Source organism: Pectinophora gossypiella, chromosome 29 (genome assembly GCF_024362695.1).
Source record: "Pectinophora gossypiella chromosome 29, ilPecGoss1.1, whole genome shotgun sequence".
In the NCBI taxonomy this organism is placed as follows: Eukaryota; Metazoa; Arthropoda; class Insecta; order Lepidoptera; family Gelechiidae; genus Pectinophora; species Pectinophora gossypiella.
The window spans coordinates 976,219-1,000,631 of record NC_065432.1 but is presented as its reverse complement, the minus strand read 5'-3'; the positions used below and the strand labels follow the sequence as shown (position 1 = coordinate 1,000,631).

At 38.7% G+C, this 24,413-nt stretch overlaps 2 protein-coding genes across 2 annotated transcripts in view; one reads left to right on the top strand and one right to left on the bottom strand.

The window, feature by feature from the left end:
- Positions 1-167: 167 nt before the first annotated feature.
- LOC126379591 (putative lipoyltransferase 2, mitochondrial) lies at positions 168-2,216 on the bottom strand. The gene is made up of 3 exons (XM_050028401.1): positions 1,811-2,216; positions 1,209-1,398; positions 168-674 (listed from the first exon to the last, which is right to left on the bottom strand). Exons 1-3 carry the CDS (start codon positions 2,073-2,075, stop codon positions 407-409), a joined length of 723 nt encoding a protein of 240 aa, XP_049884358.1. The 5' UTR covers positions 2,076-2,216; the 3' UTR covers positions 168-406.
- A 1,485-nt stretch (positions 2,217-3,701) lies between these two features.
- Positions 3,702-24,413, top strand: part of LOC126379389 (cytoplasmic aconitate hydratase-like) — a 57,764-nt gene continuing 37,052 nt past the window's right edge. The window contains exons 1-10 of the mRNA XM_050028123.1: positions 3,702-3,837; positions 6,473-6,568; positions 10,154-10,320; positions 17,500-17,645; positions 18,915-18,984; positions 20,286-20,348; positions 21,066-21,192; positions 22,347-22,477; positions 23,211-23,382; positions 23,990-24,090. Of these exons, the coding sequence (XP_049884080.1) occupies positions 3,831-3,837; positions 6,473-6,568; positions 10,154-10,320; positions 17,500-17,645; positions 18,915-18,984; positions 20,286-20,348; positions 21,066-21,192; positions 22,347-22,477; positions 23,211-23,382; positions 23,990-24,090 (1,080 nt within the window). The 5' untranslated portion in view covers positions 3,702-3,830. The remainder of the gene's footprint in view (positions 3,838-6,472; positions 6,569-10,153; positions 10,321-17,499; positions 17,646-18,914; positions 18,985-20,285; positions 20,349-21,065; positions 21,193-22,346; positions 22,478-23,210; positions 23,383-23,989; positions 24,091-24,413) is intronic.

Here is a 24,413-nt window from a genome sequence, read left to right as displayed (position 1 = left end):
TGTTGTCTGCTTGTTAAAAATATTTCATGTGTTGTCTGATTGTTAAAAATATGTTCTGCCCAATTAAGTGTATTTGATTTGATTGCGCAATATAATCTTAACTTTTTAGATTTGTTATACAAGCTTTATAATAAAAAAAAAATAATCATCTTTAACTTCTTTTTTCAATGTTTTATTCAGTTATAACAATAACAATACATACTGTTGTAGTTGCAAAATAAATATTGTTATAAAAACTTAATTGCACTAAATAACAATTTTATAAAAAATAACCTACAAAATTTTGGCGGTAATTGTTTTTATTTAATTTGAGTGTTGCTGTAAGTGAAAGCAAAATTGCCATTAAATTTCTACTAAACTACCCACCTAAATAAAACTAAAGGAACAATCACTTGACCGGACAAACTTAGACGGAATCCTGAACTAATAATTTAGTATATACTGTGCTTAGGATTTCCTCCTGAGTATTGTTGTCCAATTCTTCAAACTTGCACCCGAACACTGATTGGAAGGACTTCAAAAACAATGGGGTCATGTTTTCAATTGTACACTCTACACCCGTCTCACGACTTAGGGACGTAACCCCTTTGTCATCAATTCCACATGGGATTATGTGGTTAAACCAGGACAAGTCGTTGTCACAGTTCAGGGCAAGACCATGTGTGGTGACATATCTGTAAAAGAAATATTATGAATTTGTAAATTGGGTTGTACTAGGTTCCAGACAAAATTTGAAATTCTGATTACTAAATAACAACAGATCTAAAAGTAACGAAAAACACTTTATTTTTCCTATTTGAATTATTTAATAAACAAATTTTTTTTGGGGAATGTGGTGTGGAATATTGCTCAATAAATGGAATGGAATATTATATTTTTTTTATTTATTATAAAAGGCACCACACCACACAAAAACAAGACAATAATATCATTTAAAAAATAAACTCAACTACTGTTTAGTTGAGTGAAGTTGTGATTTAAGTGAGTTGAACAAGCCTTTTTTTTTATTCTTATTTTTAACGAGGCTTTGAACACCGTGTGATCATGCCAGCCTCATAGGTGCTTTCGTGTACCTATCCCTTAGACAAGGGATTGGTCAACCAGATAGTATAAACTAAAAGCCTTACTTGATAGTGGCTCTGCCAACCAGCAATTGACTTCTTGGACAAGCCTTGAAAAAAAAAGTATTTAGTGTATTGCCAATTTACCTTGAAGCGTGAATGCCAATAGCAGCCAATTTATTATCCTGCACCCACACTCCAGTGTGCTCCGACCGGTCAGCGTTCACCCCCAGCTCCGCACACATACGGATCACCGTCTCCTCTAGACTGTTTACGTACCACTTCACACTCGTTCTGAAGTGTTTGAGATTTATTACGGGGTATGCTACTAGTTGGCCTGAAAAGTAATGTTGTGGATTATTTGATTTAAATATTTTTTTCGCTTTTTTTATTGATCAATCACTTCATACACGCACGCCGGTTCAGAGTAGATTGTATTAAAACTTTTCTATGGACATCTCCAATTTGGTCAATGTAAGTCCTTCTAGGTCTTCCTCTGGCAGCCCTACCATCAACTTTCGCTTTATATACAGCTTTCGTAATTCTATTATCCTTCATCGACTCTATGTGTCCAGACCAACCTAAAATTCCCTTCTCAATCTTAGTCACTATATCGTCTTTTACACCACATCTCTGTCTTATCACATTATTTGTCACTCTATCACAAAATTTAGTAAATAAAAGCTTTTGAATTTGAATTTTTGAAGTTTAGCTTTTATTTTCGTTTTTTAATAACACTGTAAGCTCACCTGGGCCATGGAATGTGATAAGGCCGCCTCTATTTGTCCTCTTGAATTCAGCGCCCAGTCTTTTTAGTTTCAAGATGTCTTCTATGGGCGTCTCGTCTCGGATGCCCACAGTATAAACAGGTTTATGTTCTACTAATAATATTGTGTCGTAATTCGCATCTTTTCCCTTCATCATTGCATCTAGATGTTTTCTCGACAATGCCTGTTGAATTTTCATTGCAGTGTCGTAAGATGTAAGACCCAAGCGCCACAGTTTCACAACCATTTTTACCACTACAATTAATACAGTTAAATTATTTTTGTATAATAGATGTATTTTGAGATTTTTTTGGAGTATTTTTTCGAAATTTTAAAATGGAGATAAACAAATGAACGAGTATTTGACATAAGAACTTTTTTTTTGCGTGTTGTGATAGAATTGTTAAGGTTATTCCACACGGAACGTAACTTAACGGACACTCAAAACGTACCTAAATAGCACTTAAAACGTAAATGAGTTCTATTTAGGTTTCTCTAGTACTATTTGCCCCTCTTCTATACAGACAGTCAGATAGATCTCCCTTCAAACAAACGGAGAGGGTTTCATACTGCTTCCCTGTGTAGGCGGAGGGAAGTATTTGGACTAGTAACGCAAACAAAAGGCTAAACGTGCCTTCCGAAGCACACACATCGGGAAACTTCAAGCAGATTCTTAAACAGGGCTTTCCTTTCACAGTGTATAATTTTAAAAACAAGTTCGCGCAAAGACCGTGCCTAATGTAAACCTAATGTTCCTACTTTGTCATGCACAATCTATTAGAAATGTGTGAACGCGCAATAATAATGTAGACATTCACATTAGTATATTTCCTATAATTAAAGGTTGCCTGGAACAGATTGCTACTTAGCAATAAGGCCGCCTATTGTACTCATTTTATTTATCTTTTGTTTTGTATTTTGTTTTTTCCTGTTTGTGCAATAAAGTATTTGTTATGTTATGTTATGTTATTAGCTTGCATCTTTGAAGTTACCTTTAAAGTATAAAATCGATTGTAGTAGTTATTGAAATTACGGACATGCTTCTTTGTAATTACGTATCGTGGGAAGCCAACTTTAACTTTATGAAGCACTTTAAAAAAATAAAAAATCTAAGAGTTTTTTTTGTGGGATTTGGAGACAATAAAAATTAAGACAGAGTCGGAGTCATTTCAAATGTATGTGACCTTATTTTGTCTATATCTACTATGATTAGAAATTGCTGTCAAGCTAATTTTCATCAGCTGACTGTCAAATTGTCATTTGAATTCTAGTGATTCCGGATTATCGATAGTGTAAACAAATCCATTATCGATAGTGCTACAAAAAGAATGAGGAACTTTCGAGGCTACGTTCCCAAAAATTATAGATGGCGCTGTATACAATTTCCCACGTTTAACCTTATGATTTCATATATAACAAAGATATGCATATATACTTTGTAGTTCACATATACATATGTATGCATCTTTTATCTTTATTTTTGAGTGCAAATGATAACCTTTGTTATTATCAGACTCAGGCACTCCACATCTTCCACCCATTATTATTCTGATTATAATAATTTTTGAATTTTAATCAAGAAAAACGTAATAATAAGTCCGACATTTTATCACGTTTTTCTATTACGTCACAGTGCGCTTTTCGTAAAAAGTAACTGATTTAACTAGTTGGAAAGTAGCCTATTAAATTGCTGACTAGCAACGTTTACCAATAGTAGCGACTATTGAGCACGCATCACTATACGTTCACTCACGGAGCCACTACTGATACTACCGTACTGACTAGGTACCGATCGTCCTATTATCGATAAACTATCGTCTAATTAGATCCAAGGGCATACATCACTAGTCTAATCATTTGTCAATGTCAATCGTGTCGTCGCCGCGGTTGGTCGGGATTTGTGTCCGTAAACTCCTTGAATTTCGCATATTCTCGGTTTTGCGAGTTTGGAACATTTCTTTCAGCCAGTCACTAGCGCTACGTGACTTATCGGCGAAGCACTATGGCGGGTCAGTATAATTTTTCCGATTTCTAAATTCAAAAAGAGATACTTTCTCAGGCACTGATTTCTGATAAGATTTTTTTACCGAAACCTGCTTTAATAAACTACTTGTTTTGAACTTTCACCAGATATTTGTCCAGTATTATCACTTATACACGCAATACGCATGGTCCGGTACTGAATAAATGTTTATTTTATGGTTTCTCACTAACTACTTAACCTTTGATCTTGTTTTGAATTGAATTTATCGATGCTACCTTGCCTCGGTACTGTAAATTAACTTTTATTCAAGAAGGTCACATTACATAGCAATTTGCTCTACGTTTTTTATTGGGCCAGTATCTTCAGACATGTGCCCAAAGAGTTTGTATATCTTTTATCAGTTTTCAAACAGATATATTAATGTGACTGTCTGTCATATAGAATTATTTTGATGTATGTGTCGCATTTTTTTTAAATTGAAACTCTGAGTAATAATGAGTGTCTTGATATGTTCTCTCATAATTTAATTCGCATAAGAATTTGTGCAAGTAAATATAATTTATGTTTGTTGCGGAAGAGATACCCATTCTGGCTCCAAGTTTGCCTGCAATGTTAGTAGGTTATATTTAATAGGTTATATTAATAATTATTATCCTGACACTAGGGTAGATGGGGTTGGTAATCCACATTACAATCCACATGATAGAAGAAGAACAATTATACAATCATAATTGTTTTTATGTTAGACTGGGAGTGATTATATTTACACACACACACAAAAAACAGACCTTTGGAACAGACCAGATGTCATAAAATTCGACAGAGGGTTTGTGTTCTACATGATTTTGAGTGAGAATTGGATAGTTTCCTAGGTCGAAGATAAATTATGAAATTCTGATTACTAAATAAAGACAAATCTAACGGTAACAAAAAAGAACCTTTTTTCTATTTAATTTATTTATGAATTATAATAAAGAAAAATATAATAGCGACATTTTGTCACGTTTTTCTATGATGATGCAGGTAGCTCTTTCATACAAATTCCATAGTAATTTCGTGTTTTGTAAAAAGTAACTGTTTTGACTAGTTGGAAACCAATTTTTTTTTATTTAGGTTTTCCCCGAAGGGTAAGGCAAAGGGAACTATGCCCATACAGCCATGTCTTACGTATTTTATTTCTTGATGATTGATGAAATGATGAAAGATGATGATGATGAAACCTAAGCCCCCACCCTCGGAGTAGACTCCTACTCCGAACCCCAAACGAATTAACTCGAAAGTCCGCATAAACTTTCGAGTTATAATAATAATAATAATCATTTATTTCAGACTTACAATCCATAGTTGTTAGTAAAAATGCAGTCTTAACCTATTGTTAGTAGAAAACACAAACTAAGTTAACGTTTGCCAGAAGTGTGCAATCGCATCCACCGCGCGAACATAGGTTATGAAGCGGCTTCTTGGCACGAAGCGAAAATAGGCAGATACACTTTGTTCATTGAACACTCCAATATAATAACACTCGCGAATGTCTTCCGACTAACTTAATGCGATCATCAACCACAAAACACCACTTCGTATTAATTATTTAGATTATTCAATGAAGAAAGCAACTGTCCCGTTCCCGTTTCCCGCCAAAAAGCCTAGTTGGAAACCAATTGGAAACTAGCCTATTGTGCCTCATTAACAAGAAGAAATTAACCGGGCAAAGGGAATGTTGACTGATCACCTTGTTTCTTTTTATACATGTCACGCAAAGACTTTCAGAAAGGGGTCTTTACCCAAATGTTTTTTACCAAAAGCTAGTTTTATGTTTCGTAAGGATAATCAGAAAAATATCAATATTAGAAATAAAAAAGTAAATAATTTTACAATGGGTAATAAAAGTTTTTAATTAATAAACAATTTCAAAATTTTTATTTTATTATTATTAGGGTTTTTAAATAATAAAGAAAATATAATATATTTTTCATTTTTGTTAATTTATTTATTAAAATCGAATATTTTTATTTTTTATTTATTTATTTTCTTCTACATTGAAATCTATATTGAGTTGGTATACTTTAGAACTATTTTAATTTACAAAGTTATCAATGAAAATAAAATAAAATATGTCCAAAAATCCGACTATTTTATACAGAGTGTTAGTGACACCAAGTGAGTTTATATCAAGTGGAATTTTCCGTTGAAATTTTTTTGTAATTTTTTCAACTTCTATACTTTTGTGATGGAAAATTCCACATGATATTTACTCAGAATAATGAGCTGAATCAGTATTAGTTACAACGTCACTTAACCCTGTACAAGTATATACACATAGCCATACAAGTACGCATGGTTGTTAGTGATACCATATACTGAGGGGGATGATTCAGACCATGATTCTGAGTGGACATCAAGTGGAAATTCCTATCGGAGAAGTCACGAAAATTATAGTATTTTTTAAAATTATTTTCACTTCTATACTTTTGCGACATGGTAAATTCAACTTGATATCAACTCAGAATCATGGTCGGAATCATCCCTCAAAGTTTTCGTTACGATGTCACTAACACAAACGAACAAACCCTGTATATTATCCATTTTTTATATTTTTTTGTGTAAATAAGCAGTTTTTTTTTATTTTTTTTATTAATTAAATGTTTCAATTTCTATTTTAGCAACGAGTAATCCCTACGATAAGCATCTGAAGACATTGGATGTGCATGGAAAATCTTACAAATACTACGACCTGTCTGGATTGGGCCCCAAAGTCGGTAAGCAACTACTCACTATTAGATTTTTTTTTTGTTTTGGTTTTCCCCGAAGGGTAAGGCAAAGGGAACTATGCCCATACAGCCATGTCTTACGTATTTTTTTTCTTGATGATTGATGAAATGATGAAAGATGATGATGATGAAACCTAAGCCCCCACACAGTAGACTCCTACTCCGAACCCCAAACGAATTAACTCAAAAGTCCGCATAAACTTTCGAGCTATGAAGCGGCTTCCTAGCACGAAGCGAAAATAGGCAGATACACTTTGTTTATTGAATACTCCGATATAATAACACTCGCGAATGTCTTCCGACTAACTTAATGTGATCATTAACCACAAAACACCACTTCGTATTAATTATTTAGATTATCCAATGAAGAAAGCAACTGTCCCGTTCCCGTTTCCCGCCAAAAAGACTCACTATTAGATAAACATACATAAACAGCCTATAGATTTTTTTTTAAAATTTATTGCGGTTTTGGTTACAAGACCATTGGCCGAAAAGTGGAACTTAAATAACATGAAAATAACAAAATTGAGTATCCTAAACTTAAAAAATTTACAGAACAACTTAAATTAAGCTATATTAAAAACAACAAAGAAAAATAATTGAATATGAATAAATATTAGACGGCACATTAAAACATGAAATTTAAGAAGTTAAAAGATATTAGTACATACATACATACATACATAAACTCACGCCTGTAATCCCTAATGGGGTGGGCAGAGCCACAAGTAATCAAAGACAACTTGCAGCCACTGTTGATACGAAGTCCAAAGATGGATATGATGAACCTTATGGTGATAAGGGATCAGCCTATCGCCCATAACATTAGTCCATCATGTTAGAGGACACAATCCCTCTGTCGGTTTTTACGACATGCCCGGGAAGAGAAGCAGCTGAACGTGTTCTATGTTTTTTATATGCTCCCAGAACAGCATAGAAGCAAAAGATATTAGTAGGCACATTAAAAACATGAACACAGCCTATAGATAGATAAAATACATTGAGCACAATGGACAACAGTATGTATGACAGAAAAGCATAAGGCGCCTTTGATATAGAATTAAAAGGGATGTTTAATTTATCTAAAAAATAATAATAAGAAAATAAATAAAAAATAATAAATAAATAAAATGGTATGATGGTGGTATGCTTTTTATAAAAAATAATAGTAGAAAAAAAATAAAAAATAATAAATAAATAAAATGGTATGGTGGTGGTCGTGGTGGTATGTTTTTTATAAATAATAATAGTAGAAAAAAAATAAAAAAAAATAAATACATACATACATAAACTCACGCCTATTTCCCACCGGAAGCAGAGACTATAGAATTCCATTTGCTTCGATCCTGACACACTTCTCTTGCTTCCTCCACATTCATCAATCGCTTCAATAAAATAGTACTTGTTTACACATAAGTAACTTGTAATGTATTTATTGTTGTTAACTCTGTTGGTGACCGTAAAAAAAAATTGTGGCTCTGCCCACCCCATTAGGCGTTACGGGCGTGCGTTCCGACTGTATGAAGTGCGTTATCTATTGCGTAATATTTGGCATACTATGTTTATGTCTTGGAGTGTATAAAATGGTATCTTAATCTTGCGTCTGTAAACATAATTTATAACCTTCAGACATACTTTGATTTTATTAATAATATTGCATAATATCTAAAAATAAAAAAAAAAAACAGACGATGAGTTGCGGTGTACAGAAAAATCTGTCTATAGGTTTATGAGACACCGTTTTTTGATTGTAAAATGTTTATTATTACTTTGAATTAAAAAAAAAAAAATCTACAGGATTGTAAAAACAATCTGGCGGCTTGTTTTGTAGCTTTGATCATGGTATAAGAACATCAGCGGGCCTAGCACCGTAAGCACGCGACTCTATCTCGCCGCGACATTTTTTTTTTTTTGACTTATTGTAGATTTGCCGCAGATGGCATTAACTACTTGGCCGGATTTCGCCGCGACAGAGATCGTCTGTCTCCTAATTAATACACATAATAACGGGTTCTTACCGCGTTTAAATGGGGATATGAGACTCCCGATATTTCAACAATGTTGCAAGTGCCATGACCACAAACAAATGTATAAACAACCTTTTTTTTTTTTTGACGTGACTTATTGTAGATTTGCCGCAGATGGCATTAACTACTTGGCCGGACAAATGGGGAGCGCTGAAGGCTCTCACCCGGTACAACGTTTAAGACAACAGGCCTGAGGGTGCCCAGTTGGGCGCGAACCTCGGCTCAGGGCGTCGTCTAAGAGGAAAAATATTTGAAAGAATTAATCGACCCTAGTGGGTCGATAGCGATAAGCGCTGAATGAGGGAAATCGTCGACCACGCCGGCGGGGTCGGTATCGGGGTCCTGAAGTGTTTGGTGTCGCGAGCTGATTGGCTGCCTCTATGGCTAGGGTAATCGGGTCGTCGGGATCGTATATTACGTCCTTCGTATAAACAACCGGTACGGGCCGGAATGTTACAATCTTATACGTCAACTTGAACGATTACGGAAACGGTGCGAGTGTATGCGTGCATCTTTGGAGTTCCTAATAAAGTCTACCTACTCCACTCCAATCTCATCAGTCATCCCGTGATCATGGCACTTGCAACAGTGTCGAAATACGGGAGTCTCATATCCCCATTTGAACGCGGTAAGAACCCGTTATTATGTGCTTTAATTATGAGGCCCCGATTCCTGCAGACACCGCCTAATTTTATTTTAAGTTATATCCGTCATTTTCATATCCGTCGAAAAGGAAAGGGACGGATGATTCACAGCTCTTAATTTTAGGAAGAATGAGTAAATGAATGAATAACCCGGGCGAATCAAAAGGTACGTCGCTGGTATGCAATCCGTTTGTCGTGCTGTCTACTTAACTATGTCGGGTTATTGACGGGTGTAAAATTTTTAGACGGTTGGTTTAGATTTGTGCTTAAAATTGACGTGTGTTCCATAAATTTTATGCTTGTCGATTACCCGTCCCTTTCCTTTTCGGCGGATAAGAAAATGACAGATATAACTTAAAATAAAATTAGATGGTATTTACAGGAATTAGCACCAATAACCGCGTAAAATTAAAACAACGTCTGTCTCCTTCTGTGCAGTACTGTGAGAGAGTGACGGGTGACGTATGTCGAGGCGAGAAAGAGTCGCGCGCTTACGGTGCTAAGCCCGATGGTATTCTTATACCGTGACCACACTCTATTTGGTATCTCAGTGATAACACTTACGTCATCAAAGGGCTAGCAATGGCGGCTTAGCAAGTACGAATCCAGCACAGGCCTAAACCAATGATTGTCGAATTTATTTTGGAATTGATGTTTGGATGACAAATGATTATCACGTGCTCATCGGTGAAAGAAAACATCGTGAGGAAACCCACTTTCCCGAGAAATGCATTTCTGGAGGTATGTGACTTAACCTGTGTTGGGCTGGTTTTCCCTACGCGGGTTGGAAGGTCACTGTAAAAAACCGGACCTGTCAAATCTTCAGGTTAGGTGAGCGGACCCTGTGAAAAACAGGATAATGCTGGGGACATGATGATGGTATGTCACTCTTTACCTTGCAGACAAGCTCCCGTACAGCATCAGAGTGTTGCTGGAGTCATGCGTCCGCAACTGTGACAACTTCCAAGTGCTCGAGAAGGATGTGAAGAATGTTCTCGACTGGGAAAAGAACCAGGCAGTCCCTGGCGGGGTGGAGATTGCGTTCAAACCTGCCAGGGTCATACTACAGGTTAGTGAAAGAAAGAAAGAAAGAAAAAACAATATTCGGCATACAAGAAACGTACTTAGGTAATTAAATAGTAGTAGTAATAGTCATTATCATCATCCCATTAACGTCCCCACTGCTGGGGCACGGGCCTTCCCTATGGATGGATAGGGAGATCGGGCCTTAAACCACCACGCGGGCCCAGTGCGGATTGATGGTTATTAACGACTGCTAATGCAGCCGGGACCAACGGTTTAACGTGCCTTCCGAAGCACGGAGGAGCTCGAGATGAAAACTTTTTTTTGTGTGGTCACCCATCCTATGACCGGCCTTTGCGAAAGTTGCTTAACTTCAACAATCGCAGACCGAGCGCATTAACCGCTGCGCCACCGAGCTCCTCAAACTTAAAACACAATATGGGACTGACAAAAATAAAAAAGTACTAAAATTTTCATTAATTTTGCGACAGGAAATTCCACTTGATATCAACTCAGAATCATGGTCTGACTTACGTTACGATGTCACTAGCACCCGTTATAATTATTTTTTTGTCACAGTCATTCTCATTATTTATTGAACTCCCCTCTTAAGTTTGTACAATGACAATTTATTACTCAATAATGAATTACGTTCATTTAAAATGCAAATGTATTCGACGAGAATTAAGCCATTTTATCAATTCACTGGCACAATGAGGATAATTAGAAGCTCAAATGTAGGTGGCAGCACTCTTGAGTGTTCCTAAATGTTGACAGTTCTCCATACTAAATGAATAAACATACATACATACATAAACTCACGCCTATTTCCCACCGGGGTAAGCAGAGACTATAGAATTCCATTTGCTGAATTAATAAAATACTCCATATTATGTATTTGTCTAAAAACACACAACGTCGATATGAAGATTGTTTTGTGAACTTACCCTTTACTCCCGCTATGTTGGTACTATTTACCTGCTTGTCACCTGCTAGGGCAACACTTTCATAAATTTTGAAAGTGTGGTAGCACTGCAATTCTGTCATCTTTTCATAGCGTTTTGTGATTCCCGCTTATACGGTTTATAACTTTTCTCGAGATCGTAAAAAGTTTAAAATCACAAGTTAAATAGCCGTAAAATAGTATATTTTCGTGCCAAATTTGTGTTGTGCCGTAATATGAGTGAGGAAAGTGTGTTTAATACCCCGCCTACTGCGGAAAACGAGGTTCAAGAACCTCCATAATATTCTCGCGAAGAACATGTAAGTTCTTCCAGTAACGACTGTGGGGACACTGAATCGGATTCAGAGGGTCAATCCTCACGTCGTCCAAACTAGAGATCCAAGCGTAAATCACAATACTGAGGGTTACGATCCACGCATTGATACCCTCATCACTCAAGTAAGTCAACTTACAAATTATGTACAAAACTTTTTGCCGACGTCATTACCCGGCTCATCTGTAGCTAATTCAGTTAGCTCATCCTCTTCTAACAAGTTTTTAACCAAACCCAATGCTGTACAACTTAATTTGGGAGAAATCCAGACTGTTACAGACACCACAAAGGTCATTAAAAATACATCTCAAAAGCGTGTGGACGAATTAATCGATTACAACACTTTAATAGTGATGGTTAGAAAGAGGTGAAGTACTCTAAAGTCTTCAAACCCTTTTAGCAAAGCCGGGCTTTGTGGAGCAAAAACTTAATACTGAACTTTGCCATCTAAATAAAGGCAAAGATTATCTTGCAACAACTGAAAGGGCTATGGCAAGGCTTACTAATGGCTTACTAGAACAGAAAGAAAGAATCTGTGACAATTTACAAGAAATTGTTAATTGGGCTAACAACTCATCGGCTGAGTTGAACCCAACTAATTTGTATGAAAAGATATTAATTTCTATTCTATTTTCTTTGTTTGTGGCTGCATCGTCCAGAAACGATGATTCTGCCAACATCAAGGTTCAACAGAAAATACTTAACATTAAAATATAATTTTGATCGGTTAAGTCCTGTATTTGGTCCGGCTTCTGCTCATTACAAAAATATGGAACAGATGTTACAGGTAGTTTGTGAGTGGGCCGAATGCCTATAAATTAAGAGGGGAATGGATTATCTCTGAAGTAGGTAATAAAAACCTTCAGAACACATTGAGGAGATTACCTCCAAGTGCCGAATATTTATACAATACAATACAAATACACTTTATTGCACCAAAATAAAAAGAAATTACAAAAAGACTCTTAACTAAGTAAATGGCAAATGGCGGCCTTATCGCTTAAAGCGATTTCTTCCAGACAACCATAAGGTTCCATCTATTTGACCAGAACACCCTCACGCCGGTCATACAGTCACGGGGAGGCACAAATTCCTGGTTAAACGTTCCATCTTACCTGAAAGAAAATAAACCATTCGCTAAGAAGAGACCATCTGAAACTTTTGTGTCAATCTCATGATTCACACCAGGACATGAGTTAATAGGGCTCCGCCTAGTACTTCAACGCATACTTACACATACCAATAGCCAAACCGTAGTGTACAATAGAGAGCCCCCTATCTATCCAATAGCTACCCTTCTGTGTAGCATCCGCACCTCGCACATTTTGAATATTGATGAACTGGATCGCGGAGATCCTACGTTCGAGAGGAATTCGTCGAGTTCTAGTCTACCTAGACAATTTCCTCCGGGCCAATCAAGACTAGACCAAGTTGATTACTCAAACTGCGGAAGTTGTAAGTCTCTTGGAATCCTTGGGATGGCAGATAAATTATCTAAAATCTATACTGAAATTGATTTCAGTATACACACAGTTGACACAGGAGTATTTAGGGATCACTGGGAATACAAAGTTGAACAGAATGTTTCTATCAAAAAAAAAAAAAAAATAAGAAAGTTAGAACAGTCCATAGCAAACATAAAACAACACATTGCAAAAAAAAAAAAAAAAAAAAGTACTAGGTCAGTCAAACTTCGCCAACTTTGTTATTCCAAAGATCTGCCTCCATTGTTCTTACCTTCAAATTTTTCTGAAATATTTTAAATTCAATAAAAAATTGTTACTGGTGTTATCCCCACAAGTACGGAACGACATGAAGTGATGGAGCAAGTCAACTCCCCATACACCCACTCACTGACTACCGATTCGGTGGACTCGGGTTGGGAAGCTCAGTTGGACGAGACCCTCTTATCGGAATCTTGGTCGAAAGAACAGAGGAGGAAGCACTCGATCTGGAAAGAGCTTTTCGCAGTATATGCATTACATACATAAACAGCCTATATACGTCCTACTGCTGGGCACAGGCCTCCCCTCAATCAACCGGAGGGGGTATGGAGCATACTCCACCACGCTGCTCCAATGCGGGTTGGTGGAGGTGTTTTTACGGATAATAGCCGGGACCATCGGCTTAACGTGCACTCCGAAGTACGGAACCGTCTTACTTTTTCGGACAATCAGGTGATTCAAGCCTGAAAAGTCCTTACCAAACAAAGGACAGTCTCACAAAATGATTTCGACAATGTCCCCATCGGGAGTCGAACCCGGACCTCCAGATCGTAAGCCTAACGCTCTAAGCACTAGACCACGGAGGCTGTTGTTGCTGTTGGAGATGTGTATTGATTCGGGATCAATTCCATCGTCGGCAGAATTGCCCATATTCTAGTCCAGTTCGACAACCGAACATTGGTCTCCTACATTCGGAAGGAAGGGGGAACGCGCTCTTTCAACTTATTCAATCTGACATGCAAGTTGTTGAAGCTGACAGACAGGCTGAACATAACCCTGTCAGCACACTACCTCCCGGGGAGGTACAACTGCACTGCCGATCGCCTCTCACGGGCACGGCATATATCGGAATGGCACCTGTTGCCCACTACAACAAACCGATTATTTCATCGTTGGGGCACACCAGACGTCGATCTGTTCGCGTCTGCCGAAAGAGCCGTGGTCAACATGTACGTCTCATTAGACTGCAAAGATTGCTCAGCACTCTTCTCAAATGCTTTCATTCAAGTGTGGGAACTTCAACTGGGCTGGACTTTCCCTCCACCCAACCTCATCCCTCGAGTTCTGGCCCATATGAACAGCGCCAAGGGTCTGTATATTGTAATACCTCCACTTCGGGAAAAAATATATTGGCTGGAAGACTTTAGGTCTTGGGCCTTACAGGTCATGGGTTCCACCTATTACGATAGAGAAGCTCGCGGAGTGCTTAGTGGACACTGCCACGAACCGTTCACCCTTACAAATTGACCAAGTGAACCTACAGGCTTGGTTACTTAAAGCTGGGGGCAGCAAACTAGTAACTGGTCAGAACCCGAAAAGCAATTATTATATAACAGTAATTATTATGTAACAGTTGTTGGCAATCCACAACGAGTACCTATTTTCCTGCAATTAAGGGGTGGTTCAAGTGGTGTGACGAAAATCGTGTTAGTAGCACAAGTCCAGAAAGTCACATAAATGCAGATTTTTAGCCTACATACACTTGGTGGAGAAACTTGCATACAGTTCGATTCTAATCCATAAATCTGCAATATTTACATTTTGTATAATTAGACGGGACCGTAAGTCTGATGACCAATTATTACTATGACAGATTTCAGCATCATTCAGAGCAATTTCAGCATCCAACAAGTCAAAGCAAAAAAAAAAAAAAAAATCTGCCTGTTTGGGTTATCCAGATTGTTCATTATTTGATTGGTAAGTTGTCCCATAACCAAAAATACTTTATTTGAAATCTCTTTGGTTCAAAGACAGACACTGCTATCCATAGGCAGTCAGTTACTTGAGCAAGACGTCTTATTGAAGTTTCTCAAAACAGAGGGAATGAGGTTGATAAACTGAAGCACCTATTTATCACTATAACAGGACAACCATAACCAGCTTCTAGGACTGTTATTGGCAGATCAGCTGTGGCCTCAGCAAGCTGGGTTGAAAATCATCCCATTGATGACATACTATCATGAGGCAACTTGAAGAATCAAGATACTTTAAAAAAAGTCTATAGTATTTCTTTACAAGAAATACAAAAGAAGAGTAATACATCTCATTTACTGTTTAATAATGTTGTGCCTGAATAATTTTTGCCCAACCGTGTAGTGGACGCGTGGAATGAACTGCCAGAATCTGTGATCAGTGCTCCCTCAGTGAACTCTTTTAAAAATAGACTTGACAAATATATGAACAATCATGAACACAAGTGAAGTGATAAGCACGCATCAGCACAAAGTGCTGCCTGTGCTTCCAATAATAATAATAATAAAAGGCGTCGGGATGTGACGACCCCATCGCCCCCTGGTGAATTCATCAGCGAAACTGGTGAATTCAACAGTGCAGTCAGTCTCCGCAGGCCAGCTTGTGGCGAGCTGTTGGTGAGTGACGACACCACGGAGCTGAGATCCCCCGAAAGTCGGTCAGGCCCTCCGTCTCCGGCTTGCCTTCACTGGCCGGCCGGAGTGGACCCCAGCGGGGGCCGCAGGACTCTCACCTCTGGCTTGCCTTCATTGGCCGGCCAGAGTGGGGCGTTAGAGCTATACGCTCGCAGGGTGGAAGTGAAAGATGCATAAGTCGCGAGTTGGTGAGGCGGGTAAACCGCCTCGCAGAAAGCGGTGTACACCTCTCGACACCCTGAGCTGCTCACAACCATGTTGCTGCCTTGCCGTCCAGTCGCGTCGGCTAGATAGGTGGCCCATCCAGTGAGTGGCGAGTCACCGCCTGCTCATTTATCCATGTTTACCAACATTGGTCGAGCAGGCGCCATAGTCCCCCATAGCTCCAGTATCCCGGTCCACTAACCCCCAACCCAATAGCCCAGTTCCCTTTGTTCCCATAATTTGCAATAGTCCTACACGAACCGGGGATTGTCTTTGGGTGCACTCCCATAGTGCATACAGGGATAATCGCCGGTTGGTGTCACACCACATTTAGATTAAACTGTCTTAAGGGGCCTCTACGTGTTGGCTTCGGCCCCATGCACGCCTTCCAAAAGTCCGGGCCTCCATAGGCCCGAGATATGAAAAAGACATACAATAATAATAATAATAATAATAATAATAATTTTATAAGTTTGAATAAATTATTATGTGTTGATTGTTTCATAAAAGTTTTTAAGAAACAATAAATATTATAATTTTCACATAGCGTTTTGTGTTTGTCACCAGCAGATATCAAACAGGTCTTCATATCGACGTTGTGTGTTTTTAGACAAATACATAATATAATATTTTGAATTACAACAAAATAATTATTATGTATTGAAAGAAAAACACACAACGTCGCAGGAATATCTTCCTGGTGAAGGACTATGAAAAGATGACAGAATTGCAGTGCTACCACACTTTCAAAATTTATGAAAGTGTTGCCCTAGCAGGTGACAAGCAGGTAAATAGTACCAACATAGCGGGAGTAAAGGGTAAGTTCACAAAACAATCTTCATATCGACGTTGTGTGTTTTTCTTTCAATACATAATAATTATTTTGTTGTAATTCAAAATATTATATTAATGTTTTTATAGCATTTCTTCTTTTTATCGTGTGTGTTGTGAGGTAGAATACCAACCTCATCAACCCTGGTGTCAGGGTTACTATTGAGCCTCCGACTTGGCTCATGTAACGATTACTCACTTACATCAGTAAATAGTAACCGGGACCGACGGCTTAACGTGCCTTCCGAAGCACGGAATAGGGGGCTCATGTAACGATTACATACTTACATAGGTACTTCGGATGTGATTTAACGTGTCTCCTAGCACGGATCATCTTTTGTCAATCTGGCGATCACCCTGGGCGTTACCAAACTAGGGAGCACAGAGATAATATTAAATAATATAAAAAAAAAATAATAATAATAATAAAATAATTATAGCTGTTACTTGGCCAAGGCTCACTTAGAGTTACTAAGTAACTCTTGTTTGGTAAGGACTTTTCAGGCTTGAATCACCGGATTGTCCGAAAAACTAAGATGATTCCGTGCTTCGGAGGGCATGATAAGCCGTTGGTCCCGGCTATTAGCCGTAAAAACACCTCCACCAACCCGCAGTGGAGCAGCGTGGTGGAGTATGCTCCATACCCCCTCCGGTTGATTGAGGGGAGGCCTGTGCCCAGCAGTGGGACGTATATAGGCAGTTTATGTTATATTGTTTCATTCGTATGTTTATGTCCTTTGTATATGTTGTTGTGCAATAAAGTATTATTGATTGATTGATTATTATTTGATGTTTTTTCTAGGATTTCACAGGAGTCCCAGCGGTGGTGGACTTTGCGGCGATGCGGGACGCGGTGAAGGACCTGGGCGGTAACCCGGACAAGATCAACCCCATCTGCCCCGCCGACCTGGTCATAGACCATTCAGTGCAGGTGGACTACGCCAGGGCGTGAGTACCACCAACCTACATCATCATCTCCCCAGCATCATCTCGTTTTTCCGCTTACCTAACCCAAAGATTTGACAGGTCCGGTTTTTTACAGAATTCACTGCCCGTCTGACCTTCCAACCCGCGAAGGGAAAACCAGCCCAATACAGGTTAGGTCACATACCTCCGAAAATGCATTTCTCGGGAATGTGGGTTTCCTCACGATGTTTTCCTTCACCGCTGAGCACGTGATAATCATTTATGATCCAAACATGAATTCGAAAATAAATTCGACAATCATTGGTTTAGACCTGTGTTGGTTTTGAACCTGCGACCTCAAAGTGAGAGGCGAGCGTATTACCAACTGGGCTACCACGGCAAGGCCAAAAAAATACTAATATTATAAATGTGAAAGTGTATGTGTGTGTCTGTTTGTTTGTCCGTCAAATAAAAGTACTTCTTCTATCGTGTGGGTTGTGGTAATCCACCTGGATTACCAACCCCATCAACCATGGTGTCAGGGTTATTATTGAGCCGCCAAAGGCCCCTGACATGACTCGTGTAACGACTACATACTTACATCAGTAAGTAGTAACCGGGACCAACGGCTTAACGTGTCTTCCGAAGCACGGATCATCTTACTTTCGGACAGTCAGGTGATCAGCCTGTAATGTCCTAACCAAACTAGGGATTATAAAGGGATTTTTGGGATTTGTCCCCACCGGGATTCGAACCCGGGACCTCCGGATCGTGAGCACAACGCTCAACTACTGGACCACGGAGGCCGTTAAAAAGTTTCAAATTTTCAAATTCAAAAATATCTTTATTCATTAGGTAACATAGTTACACTTTGAATCGTAATCGTAAAACTACTGCAGCTTCTCACAACCTGTATAGCCGGGGAAAAGAAGCTGCAAGAAAAACCTCGGCACAGGGCCCTAGACGTTCTTTAAAAATAAACATAAAACATAAAATATTGGTATACAATTGAGTAATTTAGCTGCCTAATATCAGTTCTCAGACAGTTAATCCCATGCATTCATATCTTCTAAATAATCACTAACTTTATAATAACCTTTTTTGTAAAGTTTTTGTTTAACTACTGTCTTGAAACAGTTGAAAGGCAAATTCTGAATGTCAATGGGAATCGTATTGTAAAAACGTATACATTGCCCCTTAAAAGATTTAGTAATCTTATGTAATCGACTGACTTGTAAAATTAGTTGTTTATAAAGGTACTTAATATTTGGCGTTTCGGTTAGGAATTTATTTATTTATTTATCATTTCAGAGCGGACGCTCTAAACAAAAATCAAGAGTTGGAGTTTGAGAGGAACAAGGAGAGATTCCAGTTTCTTAAGGTGAGATAGTAGCCCCGATTCCTGCAGACACCGGCTAATTTTATTTTAAGTTATATCCGTCATTTTCATATCCGTCGAAAAGGAAAGGGACGGATGATTCACAGCTCTTAATTTTAGGAAGAATGAGTAAATGAATGAATAACCCGGGCGAATCAAAAGGTACGTCGCTGGTATGCAATCCGTTTGACGTGCTGTCTACTTAACTGTGTCGGGTTATTGACGGATGTAAAATTTTTAGACGGTTGGTTTAGATTTGTGCTTAAAATTGACGTGTGTTCCATAAATTTTATGCTTGTCGATTACCCGTCCCTTTCCTTTTCGGCGGATAAGAAAATGACAGATATAACTTAAAATAAAATTAGATGGTATTTACAGGAATTAGGACCATTATTTATCTATAGAGTATTCTTAGTGTAAGTATATTGTTATACAGGGTGTAAGTGACATCGTAATGAATACTGAGGGGGATGATTCACACCATGATTCTGAGTTAATATCAAGTGGAATTTTTCGTCGTAAAATTAATGTTTGTTTTTTTTTTTAATTATTTTCAATGCTTTTGCGATGGAAAATTCCATTTGATATTAACTCAGAATAATGAGCTGCATCATCCCTCTCAGTATTCGTTACGATGTCACTTACACCCTATACAAGTACATACAGGTAGCCATACAAGTAGGTATGGGTGTTAGTAACACCGTAACGAATACTGAGAGGGATGATGCAGCTCATTATTGTGAGTTAATATCAAATGGAATTTTGCATCGCAAAAGCATTGAAAATAATTAAAAAAATAAATAAAAAACAAACATTAATTTACGACGAAAAATTCCACTTGATATTAACTCAAGAATCATGGTGTGAATCATGCCACTCAGTATTCGTTACGATGTCACTAACACCCTGTATAATATAAGGGGATGGTTTAGACCATGATTCTGAGTTGATATCAAGTGGAATTTCCTATCGGAAAATTCATATATTTTATTGTATTTTTTAAAATTATTTTCAGTTCCATACTTTTGCCCTGTGTTTTGTTAACCTTTATATACAGGGTGTTAGTGACATCGTAACGAAAAAAAAATGGAACGTCTATTTGATTGTACTAAAAACGATGGTGTACATTATATTATCGATAGTATTGATCCTATCAATACGCAACATTGATCCAAACATGAATTCAAACTCATAATGTCGGATTCTGTTTAGAGCCTGATCTAGGATTCGAACCCGTGATGCTACGATGTATGTCACGCGTTCTGCAAACTGGACTAATACATAATACTTTTTTTTTATTTCAGTGGGGAGCTCAAGCATTCCAAAATATGTTGATCGTACCTCCAGGCTCGGGCATCGTGCACCAGGTAACAATTAAAATTCACGAGTTACTATTTAACAACAACACACAACAACAACATAACACAACAACAACATAACACAACAACAACACACAACAACAACAGCACAACAACAACACACAACAACAATTATAAGACAAATAACATAGTCACTACTGCCTACCCCGCTAGATAAAATGGGCGTGATGCGACGTTACATTAAGCAATCAATTAATAGAACACGATGTATATGAAGCATCGAGGAAGCGACAAACTGGTTTTAGAGGGAATCTCGTACACGAGGTACGCCGCATCGATTGGCATTTATGCCTACTCGGTACAACAGTGCACTGTGTGTGTTTTTGAGTTCATTTCTTTCAATGTTTTCTGTATTTTTATATTATTATTTTTATTTTTTTCTGTTTTAATGCGACGAATGGGTGCCGAGACAAACCTCTGTGGTTTAACGGCATCATTCAAACCATGTATTTAGATTAAGGATAAAAAAAAAAAAAAAAAACAGACAACACAACAACAACAACACACAACAACAACTACACACAACAATAACACACAACACAAGAACAACACACAACACAACATGCGTGCACAGCATACACAGCATGCTCCACTACGCTGCTCCAATTAGGGTGCTTTACGGCTAGTGGCCGGGACTAACGGCGCAACGTGCAATCAGAAGCACGGAATAACACTTCTTCGGTCAAACTTTGTTCTGTGTTGCAGGTGAACCTGGAGTATCTGGCCAGGGTGGTGTTCACGGAGGGCGTGCTGTACCCTGACTCCGTGGTGGGCACCGACAGCCACACCACCATGATCAACGGGCTCGGCGTCGTCGGCTGGGGCGTCGGAGGTAAATAAAAAAAAAACATAAAAAATAGTAAGAAAAAAAATAAGAAAAAAAAGAAAAGAAAAATTAGCGGCGAGGCTATGCTGCCGCCAAAGGATGTTTTCGGGGTACGGAACAGGAGGGTTAAAATGGCCATATCGAAGCAATTCATCTAAGTAAGCAATACTGCCTACTCCACTGCTCCACTCCACTCCACTGCTCCACTCCACTCCACTGCTCCACTGCCCTATTTTTCCCTAAAAAAGTAGCATGGAAACAAATGTCAAATAGCAATATTGCTTCCTTAGATGAATTGCTTCGATGTGGCCATTTTAACCCCCAGAGCATAGTACCCTGCTAGTCACAAGTTGGTAGTGTGACTAGGGATCCAACAACGGTGTTATGTTGGAAGTTGTATATATGCGTCTTGCTGTGTAAACTTCGATAGCGCGTTTCACGACCGCTTGAAGACTGCATTATCGAATGTGGCGCCATCTGTTGCATGTGGGCGGAACTAGCTAGCCAACTAGTTGGGTCCGCCACGAAGAAAAAAAAGAAGTGGTGGTTTTAAATTTTGAATTAGGCTAAATTCCAAATTCAAAAATTCTTTTTTAAATAGTTGACACAGAGTAGCCATTCATTCGCTCGTTCATTTTAAAACTAACACCTGTCAATCATCCGTCCCTTTCCTTTTCGACGGATAAGAAAATGACGGGTATAACTGAAAATAATACTAGGTGTGTACAGGCATGAGCAATATCATGTACCCACTTTAGAACCCTGTCACACTATCACATTTGACATTTAATGAGACTCACGGTTTAATTTGACAAAAAAGTTAATGTGACATGGTTTCAAAGTGTATAAATATTAGTACTCGTGACCGTACTGGAATCGTGAAACGGCCTCCGTGGTAGTGGTTAGAGCGTTGGGCTCACGATCTGGAGGTCCGGGTTCGATTCCCGATGGAGACATTGTCGAAATCACTCTGTCTGTCCTTTCTTTGGTTGGCTGGAATCACCTGATTATCTCAAAAAGCAAGATGATTCAAGATGATGATGTAAGCACCTCCACCAACCCGCAGTGGAGAAGCTTGGTGGAGTATACTCCTTACCCCCTCCGGTTGATTTGATGCCAGGTACTGGAATGAGTACTAATCCCCGACAATGTCTACCCAGGAATCGAAGCGGAAGCTGTGATGCTGTCGCAGCCGATCAGCATGCTGCTCCCGAAGGTGGTGGGGTACAAGCTGGTGGGGGACCTCAACCCGCTGGTGACCTCCACCGACCTCGTGCTCACTATCACTAAGGTAAACACTTCTCATACGTAGTTTATTATACATAAACAGCCTATACACGTCCCACTGCTGGGCACAGGCCTCCCCTCAATCAACCGGAGGGGGTATGGAGCATACTCCACCACGCTGCTCCAATGCGGGTTGGTGGAGGTGTTTTTACGGCTAAAAGCCGGGATCGGAAATAGGCGAGATCGCTGGTATTGTAATCCGTTTCACGATTTGTGCTTAAAATTGACGTGTGTTCCATAAATTTTATGTTTGTCGATCACCCGTCCCTTTCCTTTTCGGCGGATAAGAAAATGACAGATATAACTTAAAATAAAATTAGATGGTGTTTACAGGAATTAGCACCACTATCTATCTATCATTCTCTGTTATTTAATATATATATATATATATATATATATATATATATATAAAAAAAATCTTTTTTATTTTACTCTTTTGCGCGCTACACTGCAGCTGTACAAGTGTTCCTTATCCTCTGCCGAAGGTTGTCTGGAAGAGATCGCTCTTGGCGATAAGACCGCCTTTGCCCACCTTATAATAAGTTTATCCTGTAAATGTTTTGTAAATTTGTGTGCAATAAAGTGTTTTTCCGCACTGGGCCCGCGTGGTGTGGTGGTTTAAGGCTCGATCTCCCTATCCATCCATAGGGAAGGCCCGTGCCCCTGCAGTGGGGACGTTAATGGGCTGGTGATGATGATGAAAGTGTTTTTATTATAATTGTTATTGTATTCTTCAGCACTTGCGCACGCTGGGCGTGGTGGGGAAGTTCGTGGAGTTCTTCGGGCCGGGGGTGGCGGCGCTGAGCGTGGCGGACCGCTCCACCGTGGCCAACATGTGCCCGGAGTTCGGCGCCACCGTCGCCTTCTTCCCGGTGGACGAGCGCTCGCTCGAGTACCTCATCCAGACCAGTGAGTCGCTTGCTTTATACAGGGTGTTAGTGACATCATTACATCATATGCAAGAGAAACCTCGGCACAGGGCCCTAGAGATTCTTTTAAAAAAAAAAAAAATTGTAAAAAAAAAATCATCTGCTAATGCAGCCGTCACCAACGGCTTAACGTGCCTTCCGAAGCACGGAGGAGGTCGAGATGAAATCTTTTTTTTTTATGGTCACCCATCCTAAGACCGGCCTTTGCGAAAGTTGCTTAACTTCAACAATCGCAGACCGAGCGCGTTTACCGCTGCGCCGCCGAGCTCGTAAAAAAAATAAATAGAAATATATAAATACAAATATAAATACATACAATAGTGCTGCCACCTACATTTGGGTGAATCTCAAATTTTCAAGTTTGGTGGCAAAATTTTATATTATTTTTTCGTGAAAAATTGGGTTCCGACATGAAAAAGATCCAAAAGGATCCTCGGTTCCGACATGAAAAAGGAATTTTTCAATTCCCAATTTCCCCAATTTTTCACGAAAAAATTATATGACAGTTCGCCACCAAACTTGACACATTTTGATATTCACCCATTTGAGATTCTATTTTTAATTCTCATTTGAAATATCCCTTCCAGACCGCAAGAAGGAGCAGGTTGATGTGATCAAGGCATACCTGCAGGCCAGCAAGCAGTTCCGGGACTTCAACAATTCATCAGAAGACCCGACCTTCTCAGAGGTACGATAAGGTGCAAAAGACCAGTTTCTTGCAAAGTCAGAAATCAGAATCATTTATTCAACGTAATTATCATGGATAAACTTGTTGAAGGTCAATGTAACATTTTTGAATTTACATAATTTCGCAAGGTGTTATGGCTGAGGAGAAGAAATGACAAGAAACTGCAACAGCAACACATCTTTTAAATCAATGAGGGTACATTAAAATAAAATAAATAACTAGAGAAACACATTCAATACCAGACATTTTTATCATTTAGGTAATCATTAATCTTATAATAAGCTTTTTTACATAAAGTAAGCTTTACATGTGCTTTAAATTTA

Coding starts and splice junctions, on each gene's coding strand:
- LOC126379591 (XM_050028401.1), bottom strand. CDS start 2,075: ATGGTTGTGAAACTGTGGCGCTTGGGTCTTACATCTTACGACACTGCA. Junction 1,399..1,810: donor TATCACATTCCATGGCCCAG/GTGAGCTTACAG, acceptor ATTACTTTTCAG/GCCAACTAGTAGCATACCCC. Junction 675..1,208: donor ATTGGCATTCACGCTTCAAG/GTAAATTGGCAA, acceptor TTTCTTTTACAG/ATATGTCACCACACATGGTC.